We start from the raw sequence: 15890 nt of genomic DNA, 5'->3' as shown, positions 1-15890 counted from the left end.
TTTAGTAATGCTTTTATAGTGTCAAGTCCTGTACAAGTTTAAAAAGCCCCTCTGGTGAGCTAACCTGGTCCAAAACATAGGTATTTCATTTATTTAGTAATCAGCAAATTAGCCTATGGAGTCAGTAAATGTTGAGGCCCAAACTGCTGATAAGATGATTTGCTTTCAGGTGTTTTCTCAAACACTCAGCTGTTGCTCAACATCAGGTATAAATTGAATAGAGTGACCTGTTGATACTGAGTCAAATTGACTGCATTTCTAAAGATTCTGTGGTTTCAATTACCATAAATTTTTGATATTGGGTCTACCACTGGTGCACCAATTCCAGCACAGCAATATCTTATCATGGGTCACCTTAACACAGTCAGTGGCGTGATATCTTGCTCTCAGACAGTTTTTGTTTTGTCTTTTCCCCAGAATCAAAGATTGCTATGGTAGAGGGGAAGTATGCAGTTTACACAAATGAAATTGGAATGGTTTCCAAAACGTGAATGAATTTTGGTCGCAAGATGTAAAATGGGTTACAGGTTGCTAGCTGGATCCTCAATTTGTGAGATGAATAAGTCAATTAGTAGCTCTTCAGTTTATTAGAAACTTAATTGCCAGGCTGTAATGGAAACTTCTGAACTGCAACAACTCGTTAGAAGCAATAAAAAAAGTGACTTTGTGGTAGAAGAATATTTAGTAGGCTTTTTTAAACTGACATGTTTAGCTTAGAGCAGAAAGGTTAGATATTTTCACCTGAAAAGATCTCACAGGAGCTATGGCAGCATTACTTCAAGCGATTAAGGGCATGATCTTAAAGAAAACCCTATTTGCAAATGGCCTGTACTGTGATTTTGCATTATGATGCTTTAATCCCAGATACCTGACAGAAGTTTTACAATGTCAGGTGAGCATGTCTCTTTCAGAGAGAAGGTAACTTGAGTTCGGTTACCAAGATGAAACATGAGAACTTTTTGAGACTAGAAATATACACCATGTTGAGTAGATGAATAATGATAGATATTGTTACTCTTACGTTGTTATACCCTGGAGAAGGGAAGGGGGAAATGGATGCTGCAGATACTCTTGTCTCCTTCAGCCTGTGGACCTTGCACAGGTCCTTCTTGTGGTGCCCTAATGTCCCTGGGAGCAGTGCTGGTAGTTCATTCCACTCCAGGGATCTAGCTCAGGTAGTTAAGTGTTGCAGTACGTGCATTGTGTATAACTACACTATTTATTTAACATTGTTTTGGTGGAGTATACGCTGTCTGTATGTTGGGCAATGGGACTGCCAAAATCAGAAGGCAAGCTTTGGATTCAAGTGGTCTTTACCTACAGGTTCATGTGAGGAGTTGTGAGTATAGCTGTCTCCTTCAAGAAGAGAAGATCTCTTGTTTCCTTCCCATACCCTAAAGGCATTTGCACAGGGGTGGTGATAATTAATCCCCACATTTCTACTACATATAAAGAAACCTGGCTGTAATTTTCTCCTAGTGGGACTCCATTTTGTTTTTAAAGATAATTGATAGCTCTGGACTTAAGCATTTCAATTATAGGAGTGTCTCTTGGGGACCAGATTAACAGACCTTGGAAAAATGTTCTAATGCAAATGCATCATGTGGATTTTTACTGTAAGACAGTGCAGGACGCCTAAGGATTTGCAAAGCAGTTGAACAGTAAAATAAAAACTGAAATACTTCTCAAAACATGGGACTGCTTGTGAGCAGGTGGGGTGGAACAAGTGGTTCTCCACTTGGACCACTGATTCCTCTTTGGCCCTGGGAGAAAATACTGCCAAGTATGGCCAACTCAAAGTTGAGGAGAAGGAGGCACTTGGTTTGGACAGCACACTGAGAAAGCAGAAAAATCACCATGTAAGCACTGTCTGTGCTGGTGCAAGGGGCATGTGGGCTCCCTTCTGCTCCAGAAGAGAGAAAATTTGGGCTGTAATTCTTACCTTTTATTGTCCCTGACCTCAGCTCTCATTTTCCACTGGCAGGAGCAGGAAGACAAATCTGCATCCTAATCCCTTCCCTCTTCCTACCTTCCCTGTGCTTCTTCCCAGCTCCTTATCCTCAGGTGGCAAAACTTGGTTTGTAGGGCCAGGACTGAGATACCATCTGCCCCTACTCCTGCATGTTTGTTGACAGGAAATGCTAAGAGCTGGGGTGGCATTGGTGAGCTTCTTGCTGCCTCAGCATCTCTATGTGCAAAAAGGGGCAAATCTGTACCCCTCATTTCTCCTAGTGGTGTGAATCTTAAGGATGTTCTTATTCTAAAATATGTCATTAAGGAATTAAATCCTGTTGGAAGTCCCAGATCTGGTCACAAGCCATTTGTGTGCTTTTGAAAGTAGTGCTATAATGTATTAGGGTTTGCAGATCACTCGGATATTTTCAGCTGGAGGAAAATCTTTTCTTTGTTAATTATGTTATGAATAGATCTTAGGCTACTGAGGAGAAGGGAGTCGATATGTTGAAATGGTCATCCCTCATGAGTTCAGGTGTACACCTGGCTGCTCTGAATTGCTTACTGAGCTGGGCTTCTGGAGCAGTGACAGCTTCTACCAGCTGTGGATCTGTCCCAGAGTTTCCTGGGCTTTTTACGAAGATGTGGCAAGCTGCCACTGCTCCCAGCTCCTTGGGGCTGTTGGTTGATACCACATTTCAGACCCTGATCTTTCAGTATGAATCAAGATGGGCCCATGCACTGTTCAAATTATCAGTAAAAAACGTTAGAGCATCATCATCATTCATTAGCTGATTTCACTCCTTGAGATACAGTAAGCAAAAGCTGTGCGTGTAATAATCACAAATGAAAGGCAGAGGCAATCAACCAGAGGGAAGATGTTGGAAGATACTATTAACATTTGGAAAAGAGTTCTAAATTATGTGCTTGACCCTTCTCTGGAGTGAATCAGCATACCCAACTGACTGTGAGAAAGCTACAGTGGAGTCCTATGTCTGGATCTCTGCACACTGGCTTCAAGATTTTGAAGAAGGGATTGGTGCAGGGAAAAGACAAGGTGACTGAGTCTCTATTACAGCTCAGTCTTAGGCAGCTGCATTGGGATTGCCAACAAGTAACATGTATTATAGACATTAAATGCTAACCATGAGGTGAACCCGACTCCATCAATAGGCAGAATAAGCAAAAGAAAAAGAATTATCAGGGGTAGAGGATTTAAATACCTTTGTGTGGGTAAATTATCAACTCATTTCTTATAGCTTTTCACTGGCCAAAGAGAGAATATCTCTGGAGACATTTTATTGAAGGCAGAAACCCAATTAGAATAAGATTGTTACACAACTAATGAAGTGTTTTCAGACAGAGAATTATTTTTAGTGCTGTAGAAATATTAAAGCATTAGAGCAAAACATGTAAAAGCAGAGAAGAGCACAGTTAGAAACTTTTCATGGTCTTTAGGCTCCTAGATCACTCATTTTTAAGGATCGGTTGGTGTTCTGACAGTTTACAGCACTAGCTGGCTTTCCCCATTGCGTTTATCCATGCACAGTGACACCAGTGTTAAATCTTATTTCTTTTCAGACCTAATGCCAATCTGGATTCTCTAGAAACTTTTGCTGTCAGAAACATGGAAGCATGCATGTTCAGTGACATACTGGGGTTCCTTGCCTCCTTCACCTGGGTGAAAACTGGACTGGTCAGAAAGCTCTGCCCCCAATGTCTTTATGTTAAACTAACAGCCAAGAATGTTAAGAAGTTCATGTGGTTTGGCTGGGAAGTGATGCATAGCTGTTTCTGTATTAAAAAGACCCATTCTGAATTGTTTTCATAAGTGTTTAATAATTGCATGTATTTGCTCTGCAACTTTGCGTTCGAGATTATCCTCCATCCCTTTGTCTTACACACTGTAGTTCATTTAGGTGGTCTAAATACTTAAGATCTCCTTCTTTAGACAGAAGCAAACCTTTTCAGTCTGACCAAGCTTGGAAGTTCAGGGCGTGGCGGAGCGAGTTCCTGAGAGCAGACAGCACTGCCTCTGACCTCATCAGAGATGGAAGGTGCTCAGCTCCTCCTGATGCACCGAGCCTGTGTGATGCTCAGGTTGGATGCCAGTCTGAAACATGAATTTCTCCGGTGACTGTACTGAAACCATGAAAGAGCCTGCATTTGGCCATGGTGTTGCTTCTCCCCAGTGCTGTCAACACCAAGACTCAGGTTGTGATAGCAAAGCAGAAGGCTGCTGCTTCAGTGATTATTGCTCAGACATTGATATACCTGACCATCTCTCCCTCCACATTGCACCTCAGCACCACTTCTGCTGTATCTAATAACTGTGTTTCTTTATAAACAGTAATTTAGGACAATTAGGAGCAATAGCACAGTTAAGCCTTTAAAAGGTTATCTCACAATGTCATTTTCTTGACTAATGTGTTCCTGCTGCCATGTCGTTTGTGAATAGACATGTGTTAGCCAGCTAGTGTGCTTCATCTGTGGTGACTTTGATTTATTTGCTCTGTAAATTGGGACTGAAGCAATAATGGAAAGTGACATTAATTGTTTAACAGAGTCCTCTTTGTCACATCCTGTGCTTTCTCTGGGGTGTTTGAATGTTGAAACTTGTACAAAACTAATTGAAATTGGTGTGATGAGGACCGGTGTCCACTCAACTTTCTGTTCTTGAATGTCAGCACACTTGAATGTCTGTTTAAAACACAGGAACTGAGCAGCTAACAGCAAATATCAGCATTTCTTCTGGCATGCTATTATTAAAGAAGGCATTCCCCATTAGAAATAGTAACACTTCCAGCTTTGTTGTTAACTTTATAAGCTGTAAGGCTCAGTAAGGATGGTGGTGCACCCACCCCACCAGCTAGACTTGCTGGAGAAGTTCCTGGTGTGGGGTGGGGGGGCAGGCAGCCAGGCCCCCTCCACGGCTACCCCAGGGCTGAGGGCTAGCTCTTGCCACCATTCATTCCACTTCCTTCAAGGGTCTTGAAACACCATTAGAAAAAAAGTCAGAACTTTGTTACATCACAAAGTGCTTTTTCTTCTGATAACACCTTTTTGTACTTTTCTAGAAGTGACACCATAATTTTCCTCTTTGCCTCTCAAAAAGTGGCTATGAAAAGCTGTATTTGCAAGGTGGCTTCCCTCTCCTTATTTCCATCCTGTGCACACTGAAATACCATGTGTCTGCTGCATATGGTGGAAATCACCAGATACTGGGACTTAGACTCTCTCTCTCAGTGGCCAAGCCCCTTTTGGCCTTTTAAGTAAATGCTTGTCCTTAGCATTAGGTTTGCCTGAGTGTTTATTTGTTTCTTGGGGATGATGCTGTAAGCACCAGAACAGTCTGTGCTCTGCTGTAGCTTTCTAGCTCGAAGACAGAGCTTTTCTGTAAGAAGCCATGAGCTGTGATTTGGCAGAGAAGCCTGGCAGGAGCAATTATCTGTGTGGTTTATGAGCATCCCTGTTCAGAGACTAGTAGATACACTATTACTGAAAAAAGTCATGCTAAGGGGATATGCAGATTCGCTTGATTTTTTTTGTTTGTTTTCTGAGATGTTACTGGCAATGTTTTGTTGTTGACCTTTTTAGCTTTTTTTTTTTTTTTTTTTTTTCCAAAGCAATCTCTGGGTGATTACTTCTTGTTGTTAACACCAGATTTAAAAAAAAAAATGTGGAAGAAAAGTAAAGTATAGCAATACAGTGCGGGTGCAAAGAGATTTCTTTTGAACACAGAGATGAATAATTTTATTGCACTTAATTGCGTCTTGTGAGGTGCTGTTGCAGGTTACTGTTTCAAGGTCTGGTTTAACTGTGATTTGACTGCTTTTTCACATACGGAGGCACCATTTTGTCCCTTTCCTCTTCTCACCTGGTTCCACTTTTTTTTTTTATGTCCCCTCCCACAGAAGATAGATGAAGAGAGCGAGGCAAACTTGCTAGCCGTTCTCACTGAAACACTGGACAGCATCCCTGTGGATGAGGATGGATTGCCTTCATTTGATGCACTGACAGATGGAGATGTGACCAACGAAAATGCCGCTAGCCCTTCCCCAATGCCTGACGGCACCCCTCCAACTCAGGAGGCAGAAGAGCCGTCTCTAGTAAGAACCCTTCCTACTGTTTAACAGGAATTGGATGTGCCTCTGGCTACCCGCTGCATGGGTATGATGTAGTCACAGTAAGGTCTGGACTTTTCATTTAGACTAGAAAAGAAAATCAAGTAAAGAACTGAAGATTAAGCAGGGGCAAAAAATCCACCAAATAGCCATAGGATGACTAATCAGGCAATCTATTAAAAAGTGTGTGGAAGATTTGGTTTTGAGATTCTTGTGCTAATGGCTGACACTTTTGCTTATCGTTCTGTTCAATAAGTCAGGATAATGGTTTTAATTCATATTTCATTTCTTGGGGCTCTTTTTGTATGTATGCTTAGACGTCACTTTTGGTGATCTGTAAAGAAAGGCCTATTGAGTCTTGCGGGATATGGGGCTAATTTTGTGCCTTTAACATTGATTTGACCAGTAAACTCCAGCTTAGTTCTAATCAGGGCAAAACTGAACCTTTGGGTGAGGATGTGGGTGAAACCTTATATGCATTTTGCTCCATCAAACCAGTTTGAGATGTGATTCTGTTTCTGCTGAAAGCCCTTTATCGCTGGCTTCTGCGGAAGCAGAGCCAGATACCTGCATCTTGACACTGTATCCATTAGTCTGTTAAAGTTAACGTCTCTGTTTAGATCAGAGGCCTTTTCTGTCAAACAGATCGCCAATAATTTTATTTTGCCGTGGATTCAGAAATTCAAGACCCCTGTCGTTTCTGCTTGCCTGGCAGTATACTGCAGTAAAGGGAGCAGAAGTATGCTCCCAAGCTAGAAGGAAATGAAATCTTTTTGTTCTGGGGAATACTGAGCCCTTCTTTGTGTTTTATTGTACTTTGCTTGCTAAAATTGATATAGCTAACTTTAAGTAACTATGCAAAAATGTAGATAAGTCATTTTAATCCATAAAGATGCATAACTGTACTCTTTTCCTTCTGCCTCTCTTTCCCTGATGTGTTTGTAGCTTAAGAAGCTCTTGCTGGCTCCAGCCAACACTCAGCTAAATTACAATGAATGCAGTGGTCTCAGCACACAAAACCATGCAAACACTAATCACAGGATCAGAACAAGCCCTGTGGTTGTTAAGGTACAAACTTAATCTTTGTAATAAGGAAAAAAGAAAGAAAAAATTTAACAAGGTCTTTATGCTTTCAGCAACCAAGCAAGCAGTAGATCTGTATATTTTGTATTAATCTGCCTACTATCTTGCAACTGCTCCAAAAAATGCAGAAGTGAACAGATTATAGACTGTGTTCCAGAAAATCACCTGAGTTCCTTTATGCTCTGAATATTTCATTTATGCTTTTTCTCTTGGCAGAGTTCAGTTGTTGTCCTACCGTCTGTTACTCTTGCCTACTTTACTGATACACAGAGTAGTAGGGGGTACGATAAAATTTGCTGATGGGCTGGTGTTGTTTATGAGTGACTCCAGGATGTGGGACTGCCGTTTTACCAGCTGTCTGAGATAAGAAAAATGACACTGGATTCTTGGCAAAAGATGTATATCAGCCATTAATGGATAGAATGGGGGCTCTGACATAATTCTGTTAGCAGGCTGTATTAAACAATGTTTGTCTTGCCATTCACTGTAACTGAAAACGGAGCATTTAGGGGTACTTAAGAGAGTTGTGAATACTGGGCTCAAGCAATCAGCAGCAAATTAAGGTTTAAACCAGCTTATTTTTTGTTCACAGTAAAGGCGCTGTAGGGTCTTGTTAGTTACATGTTGCTGAGTAGGAACATTGAAATGTAGGAGAAATGAAATAAAAAGCTGTATAAATGTCATTTAGGAATTTTAAATGTAATTTTCTTTCCTTGTTCTGCAAACAATTATTCACAGCTCATAGATCTAGTACACTTAGACTGAACACTTCATTGAAAATCTCATCTCTGCAGAAAACCTATATCCATTCTGATAAGGTTCAGCTCACTAATTTTAGCTTTTATTTTATTTTATTTTATTTTATTTTATTTTATTTTATTTTATTTTGCCCTGTTTTTAAGACTGAGAATTCATGGAGCAATAAAGCGAAGAGCATTTGTCAACAGCAAAAGCCTCAAAGACGTCCCTGCTCTGAACTTCTCAAATATCTGACTACAAATGATGACCCTCCTCAGACCAAACCAGCAGAGAACAGGAACAGCAGCAAAGAGAAATGCACCTCCAAAAGGAAGCCCCATCTGCAATCTCAGACAAATCATCTGCAAGGTAGGTGTGGGACCACAGAACACAGCTTTGGTACCAGCAGTAATGCAGAGAAGCTGAAGTACTGTGGTTGTGAATACCCTCGATACCTCTTCTGTTCTTTGGATTAGTATTGTAAATCTGACATCTCTTCTGCACAGGGAGGATTTTAAAGCAGTATAATGAAGTTAGAATTAGTTAGCTAGATTTAGCTTTTAAACAGTTTTAATCCTGTCTCTATTGCCCCTAGCCTCAGAAAAAGAATCTCAAGGAAAAAAAAGTTTTACAAATACCATGTTAATACATGAATCTAGCTGGAGATACTTATTCACAGAGTACTGTACCACTAAGAAAGCATTATACCCCTAAACAAGCTGGGCAGGCCTGTTCATTAGTGAGCTGCATTCTTTTTTGCTAGTGTAAAACTGAAAGCATTGTTAACCTGCCACATAGTCCTTAAGAGACAATAAATAGTGCTCTCACTGCTACAGAGAAAGCAATAAATGTGTCATTCCTGTTAAAGCTGGAATGCCGGTTTGTAATTCTATTCTGCAAATAGTTGAAAGTTTAGCTGCCATCCTGATCTTTCTCTCTCTTTTTAGATTCTTTATGGCCAAAACTAAACACTTGGGTTGACTTCTAGTGTCCCTCGATGCATAAAGAACTGGTCTATATTAGAAGTAGCTTCTGTGACAAACATGTAAGAACTTAAAAGCCACTCTCACTTTCTCTCCCATCTTCCCCTGCCTGTTGTCCCAAGATAAAGGAAAGCTTTAGAAGCTTACGAGCCCAAAGGGAGCTTTTATTAAAGTTACTGTTAGTTTAAAATACATCTATGTATTGGCCTGGCATCTAGAAGTCCAGGTGCCTATCTTAGTCACATCAGCGCAAATCCTGGCTGACTCCACTAAAGTCCAAGGAAGTTATCTGGCAATAACAGAGATCAGTATATGACCCTAAATGTGTTGTTCTGGTATTTTTAAAGCAGCAGTTGTAAAGTATATATGTTTTTTCTTCTTTTCCCCTCCCCTCTTCCTGCATTTTCAGCCCCCATCAAATCTAATTTTTCACTCTTCACTAGGAAGTATATGCAAACTTAATAAAAATGATCTTCCCGTCCTACTATTAAATACCTTTCGTTCAGCTGTACATTCTGACATCCTAAGTATAGTTTTCCCCATTATGGTCTCAAATTCTCTGAACAATGTTTCTTTCAAATCCAGTTGACCCTAGAGCTTCTTGGATGCCAACTGCCACTCCTTCTGGATGGCTTCAGCAGTCTGCTTCACAGCAAAATCCAGATTGAACTGTACATGTAAAACCTGGGTCTCTTACTGGAATGGTACTGAAACATAGACCTGCCAGAAGTTACAAGGGGCTTTATTAACACTGTTGGGCATTAAGGTGCTACATGATAAGGAATATCATGTATAACATGCTATATGCACATATTATGTTAGACACATTTACAGATGTTTGTGCACACATACATAAATACAGATTATAAAATCTTTCTATTCAGATCAGAGCTGCATTTTTTCCCCAGCTGAGGCAATTGTGTAGATTCAGTGCAAAGAAGCAGGGCACGCTGGGTTGTGGAAACAGCGTGGAAGAAGTTAGGAAGGTCCAAAGGGACATACAGGTAACTTACCAGTGTCTAACACAACTGTGACTTTTGTGAAATTGCAGGTGAAATTGCAAGCAGAGAGAACTTACTCTATCCTTTAATTCCTGCAGTTTAATTTACAGACTTCTGAGATGTTATTTTTTCATCAAATTTGCCTCATACACCAATATATGACTTCAATATCAATGGATTTGCATATAATACAAATACAAGAATATAATGCTTTCAGCTTGGACAGTCAATTCATGCAGAATCAACCTTGCAAATTTAACTGATATTTGCAGACCTACAGTCACTTGTTCACACATTTAATCAGAAGCGCAAGAAAATTGGCTCCTTCTGTTTTAAAAAATAATCAGGATCTGATATTTTCTTTCAAAGTTAGGGAAAGCTCACAAAGGATAAGTCAAACGGTATTTTCCTTTAGGGTTGCTGTTGCAAACATATTGCAGACCCACGGGAATGTCCACAAACCTATTCATGCCAAAGATCATCTGTGGTTTTGCATTGAAATTTGCCCATGAGGAAACTTAGTTCTTTTGAACCTGAATGTTTTCAATTTACAGGGACAAGCGACTTCATGTGAACCATTTTTAATAAGAAAAAAACCACACCACAGTAGACCTTGAAACTCCAATAAACAGGCACCATGGAAAATGATAGTGTCTTGGCTAAATATTTACACTATCAATAGCTGAATGTGAGGGCAAATCCTTTGCAGGGATACTGTTTGGTCAAGCCCTTGCCTAGCAATAAGAAAACTGATGGGTGTTTTGGTATGTGAAATTCTTAGTGGGAGAACTCATTGATATCTGCCTAAAATGAATACATATGAGTGTGAGGTAACACCTTGGTTCTGTGCTCCTCTCTGACAGATTTGCACTGTGCCTCAGTGCTTCAGAATTTTTCTGTATATATTCTGATGTGGGACTAATGAGAAATAGAATGAGACTTTCTAGAGGCTTGAATAGCTCTTACACATTCAGCTTCCTTAGAAAGCTTACATTGGGTAAGAGTATGTAGATTTTTATCCTCTAAAAAGAAGTAGAAGCCTTTGTATAAAACTTTATTCCAGAGCTTTACTGTAAAGTCTGGCTTTTTTAAGCCAGTTTTACCTCTAGGTAGTCATTGGCAAATGTTAGTATCCCAAGAAGTATATGAAGTACACACAAAGATGTGTCAGGTTACATTCAGTCTTGCTACACCTAATTTTATGCACAAATAACTCGTTGAGGTGCATCTCCTCACTCTGGCGGTGACTTCTGAGGAAGGTGAACCCGAGGTGAACACCTAAGCTTCCATTTCTAACTTTCATATGGGGAGGAGGAGAAACAATATGCAGCTCTTGAGAACTGAGTTAATTTTTTTTTAAATGTAATATTACTTCAGGAATGCTCTAGAGCTTATAAAAGTAATCAATTTGCATATAAAATCCTTTAATGTTGATGGGAGCTCCAAGCCTGGAATGAATACGAAATACGCAGTAGTGACACTCTGGACAAAAGATCTGCAGTGCAGGAGTGTTCAAGGGGAACATTTTGTCTTAAGTAATTAATCTGCAGAAGAGATCCCCTGCTGTTGTTCTTGGTACAATGCTCTCTGCGTTTAAACATCAATCTAACTTCTAAAAAGTAAAATTTGCAAGTAATATTCTTTTTAATTTTTAAACATTTTACTGGCAATTAAAAGAATCTTAGTTTTATTAAAATATTCTACTTCTTGGCTTGCTTTTGGAAAATGTTTGCATGAATAAAAGCTACAAAGGCTAGTATTTTTATAGCTAGAGCTTTGTTTTTCACATATTTCAGGATTGTAGTGCTGAGAGCTTCAACCCCATTTTTAACCATCTGTGACTATGTCCGTGACTTGTCATAGTTTGCAGGATAATTTTTAGAAATTTGGACTATAACTGGTTGGACTCTGGCCTCATAGAAACAACCTATTCTCAGTGCTATATGTAAAATTGTATATTGTAGAAGTAAAATTAACTGAATATTCATAACGTTCTGTTACTTTGTAGTTATTCTGCTGCTCCTGTTTCCAAATAAAACGTGAACTGTAGTCTAAATTAGCTCTAAGAGAAATAACATTTTCACAGTGTATCCTGTAGAGTTCTTCATTGATTTTTAACATGTACCACTCTTCTTCTGAAAGGTTCTTGGCATTTGCGTTGTGTACTGTATTTCAGAGGTACAGTAATTGATGTAAATCATTGTTGAAATTTAGGTGCCCTTTTGGTACCACTAATAAGGAATCAGGATGAGTCTCCTTATTTATCTATGATACACTGAAATGATTGTTGAACTATCAGAGCTCAGCCCTAACTGACTAACATGGGATTCCACCGCCAAAATAAAAAGAAATCTTTTCAGTATATGTTATGGAGTGTTTAAATATTCCATCATCATTTTCTTTTTCCCTTTAGCCAAACCGACAAGTTTATCACTTCCACTGACGCCCGAGTCACCAAAGTAAGTACTAAAAAGTGCAAACATTTATAAAAGGGAGGGGGATTCAATAGATTTTGTCTACAGCAACTCCATTTCAGCTTGTTTTTATAAATGTGCCCTGTCTTCCAGTGATCCCAAGGGTTCCCCATTTGAGAACAAGACTATTGAACAAACCTTAAGTGTGGAACTCTCTGGAACTGCAGGTGAGAAATAGGGAATGCTGGCTCTTCCATTAAGCATGGCTCGTGTGTGTGTTTGTTCATTTTAATATACCACATGTACACCGAGATCTCAAAGAGGTCTCCAGTAGATTAACTTCAGTGCAGTTTAGCATTGGCTTTTTATCCAGTTACCTGAGAAGGAACGTGTTTGAAAATATGGCTCTAAACCTACACAAGAGAGCATAATTTCTGGGAAAATATGAATGAAACCATTTATCTGTTATACTTCCCCATAAATTTGTGTACTGCTGAGCACCATCTTTCAAAGACAAACCCCACAGCACAGTGTAATAGATGTTAGAGATGGAAAAGTTATGGCATCCAGTCCATCTCTAGGCCAGTCAAGGGCTGTACGTGACTGCATGTTTCAGTGCTTTGTCAATTCTAGATTAATATATCACAAATAACAGCTTTCTCCTCTATCACTGAAAAACTATTCCATAGCTTAGAGGTAATTTTTTAAATTGATATTCAATTGTTTTCTCTTTATTTCTTCTGTTAGCACACTTCACACAACCTCCCTTTATCCTACTCCTCCTTTCAGATCACTGGTGTTTGTACCTTTTGAAGATTTGTAGAATTTTTTTTTTATCATTTGCTGATTTAGTTCATGCATCACCTGTTGCACTCATTTAATTCATCTGTTCTTCGTTTTGCTAAAGTCATTTTCTTCAGACTCAGATCTGTTTTGCTGCTTTCCTCTGAGCTCTGTTTTGCTTCTGTTTTCCTGAAGTGTCCAGAGCTGAGCACAAGACCATACATTGAGCTCCACCTGAGAATTGCCAAGGCTGTTTCCTTTTTCAGTTGTGTAATATGGAAAAATAAAGAGATGTACTTGGCATGTGTTTCTCTCAGGATAACAGTAGATTGTAAAGTATGTGATTTCTAGTGTTTGGGGGGGCATTGCAAAATATGTCTTCAGGTACCAATCAGCTTGGTGCCCCTAAATTCAGTGACTTTACACAAGAGCAGGCCCAAGACTGAATTTGTGTATGTACTTTGGGCTTTCACTTCCCTAGAACCATCATTTCACTTTTCAGAAACTTCTTCATTAGTTCAGCATTGAAACATGCACACTTTCCTCTGCCATGTCCTGAAAACCTGCCGTCTTAATCATTCCTTTCATGACAAAAGGAAGCATCTTTTCAATGTGCTTCTTTTTGTTAAACCAACACAAACAGGGCAAAATTCACTGTATGCAGCAGCATAATCCCATTCAGTGCCGGTAGGCCTGAAGCATGGAGAAGCCACTTTTATCGTTACTGGAGAGCAAATCTGCATGAGGGTGCCCATTTGTAAGCACAATGGTAAGTCAGTGCTTAGTGCTGCCAACTGAAAGGGGCAAATGAGGTGACTACAGCAGAGTGGTACAAGCAACCCTTGAAGGGAGCAGTGTTTTCTTCCAGCCAGAAAGTCAGCAGCTTGCTCTTCCCATCAGCTGACGAGACAGAAACTGGGAGTCAGTCTGACCCCTGGATAGTCCTCTAGTTTTGCCTCCACAATGGCAACAGGAATGGTATTGGTATTATCAAATTCATTCCGCTCCATCAGCTGTGCACAGAGGAGGAAACAAAACGGCTCTGTAGTTGTCTTAGACAATATAATCAGGAGAACTAGCGCATTAAAAAATGCATCAGAAGCTTTGAAACAGCACAATTGGACGAATATGTGAACAGGAACATTGTGCTATGAAAACATGATCTTTTTTTCCCTCTGGAAGTAGAGTCTAGCTAGGAAATAAACCGATTATAGTCAGGAAGAATAAGAGTTGGTGGAGCATGTGCGGCCAGGGAGTTGGGGCAGTATTGCCAAGCAGAGTACATGATGGTGGCTCTTGGACTTCATGTTGTACTTGCTCTGGTCTTCATAATGCCTGATGAGGCAGTTTCAGGATACTGTATTTCATTACTTGGTAGTTGTATTAATCTGCCTTCACGTACACATAGATTTTATTTTATATTCATATATGTATATAAATCTAAAAAATATGAGTGGTTGTGCATGTCTTACTTTTTAAGTCGTTTATATTGTGATAGTGTCGTGTCATGCTTGTGAGTCTGCTTGTGCTGGAAGCAGACAAGTACATAACAGAAGCAACCTCAAGTACTGAAGAACTAAAAAAAAAAAAAAAAAAAAAAAAAAGGTGGCAGTAGTGATTAATAATACCTTGGAGTTCTTTAGTGAGACCCTGGCAACTCCAAATTATATCCAGATAACCGCATTGTTCATTGTCCTTATATAGGGCAGTTTGCACTGTACAAGCACTATTTATTATAATTTAAATAGGAGTTGCCTTGATCTCACTGCCGAATTGAAAAGACCATTAGCAGTGCTGCTCGCACTATCGAAGCACAAAGTATTTTAATATAAATAGCAGCTCCCTTGATCTCTCTACTGAAAACAACATTGGTTCCCTCACTGATGAATTAACTATAGAGTAGAAAAATAAATAAATAAAAGCATTTCCCATATGAGCCATCAATCTTTGTCACACACACATTTTGGATTCACATATCTAAAGTCAAACTGAAAGCGTGCTCTTGCCAGTGCTATATCTTGCTTTAAAACGGATTTGTTAGTAGTTGTGAACGTAACTTTGTACTCCCTAAAACTGTCAAAACATTGATTTGTCAAATAACAAGGAACAAATGTTTTTTTAAGTGTTCTCAAGCCGCACATAAGAATTCTTTGAACACCCTTTAAGTAAGCGGCCTATGATAGTGGAATAAGCCCATTACTATCTAAAAGCCCAACTCCTGCAGCTGGTTTCTAGTGCTATTGGAAGGAAAATGGACCAGAACATCAAAATATGTAGGGAGTCCTAGGTGATGATAATGTAGTGGATGTCATTTCTGTGTAAGGCAAGTCTTACTCTGAGTAGGAGGCTCGCCAAGAGGTCATTCTCCCTTTGTTTCCACAGCTAGCTGCATTGCCAACACCTTGCTAAGAGGCCATGGACTTGAACGTCTCTTATGTCTTCCAGGATCATGGGACATTTCTGTGTCACTGGAGGACCTCTTCCCTTTTTTCTTACCAGTCAGTTGAGGGGGCACCTGCAGGCACAGGGACTAGGAGGATGACTCACCTTCTGGAGGTGGCTGTGTTTCTCTTGGTGATTGAGAGTGCCTCAATGATTGTCTTAGACTTTCTGCTGAACTTCTAAGTGCCAGAAGTTAGATGATGTGGCTTCTAAATGTTTGAAATTCAGTTCTCTCTGTTCTCTTGGTGTGTGTTTAAACCTTCACTCCTAAATACTCAAAGCCATCATGTAAGCGCAGGAAGTGAGTTTGCATGCTTGAGGCTCAGTCAATAACTGGAAGGCTATTTCCACCCTCTTATCTACAGCAGA

General features: G+C 39.7%; 1 protein-coding gene across 2 annotated transcripts in view; it reads left to right on the top strand.

Moving 5' to 3' along the window:
• The window catches only part of PPARGC1A (PPARG coactivator 1 alpha), a 60412-nt gene that overhangs the window by 22242 nt on the left and 22280 nt on the right, over positions 1 to 15890 (top strand). The window contains exons 2-6 of one of the 2 annotated variants that reach the window (XM_026847183.1): positions 5868 to 6062; positions 7023 to 7145; positions 8063 to 8267; positions 12296 to 12341; positions 12450 to 12523. In XM_026847183.1, coding sequence (XP_026702984.1) covers positions 6015 to 6062; positions 7023 to 7145; positions 8063 to 8267; positions 12296 to 12341; positions 12450 to 12523 — 496 coding nt within the window. In that variant the 5' untranslated portion in view covers positions 5868 to 6014. The other variant, XM_026847182.1, reaches the window with a different exon arrangement.

Source organism: Athene cunicularia, assembly GCF_003259725.1.
Source record: "Athene cunicularia isolate RWA chromosome 4 unlocalized genomic scaffold, athCun1 chr4_part1, whole genome shotgun sequence".
Classification (NCBI taxonomy): Eukaryota; Metazoa; Chordata; class Aves; order Strigiformes; family Strigidae; genus Athene; species Athene cunicularia.
Note: the sequence above shows the minus strand (reverse complement) of the source record. Positions and strands in the feature narration are given on the sequence as shown.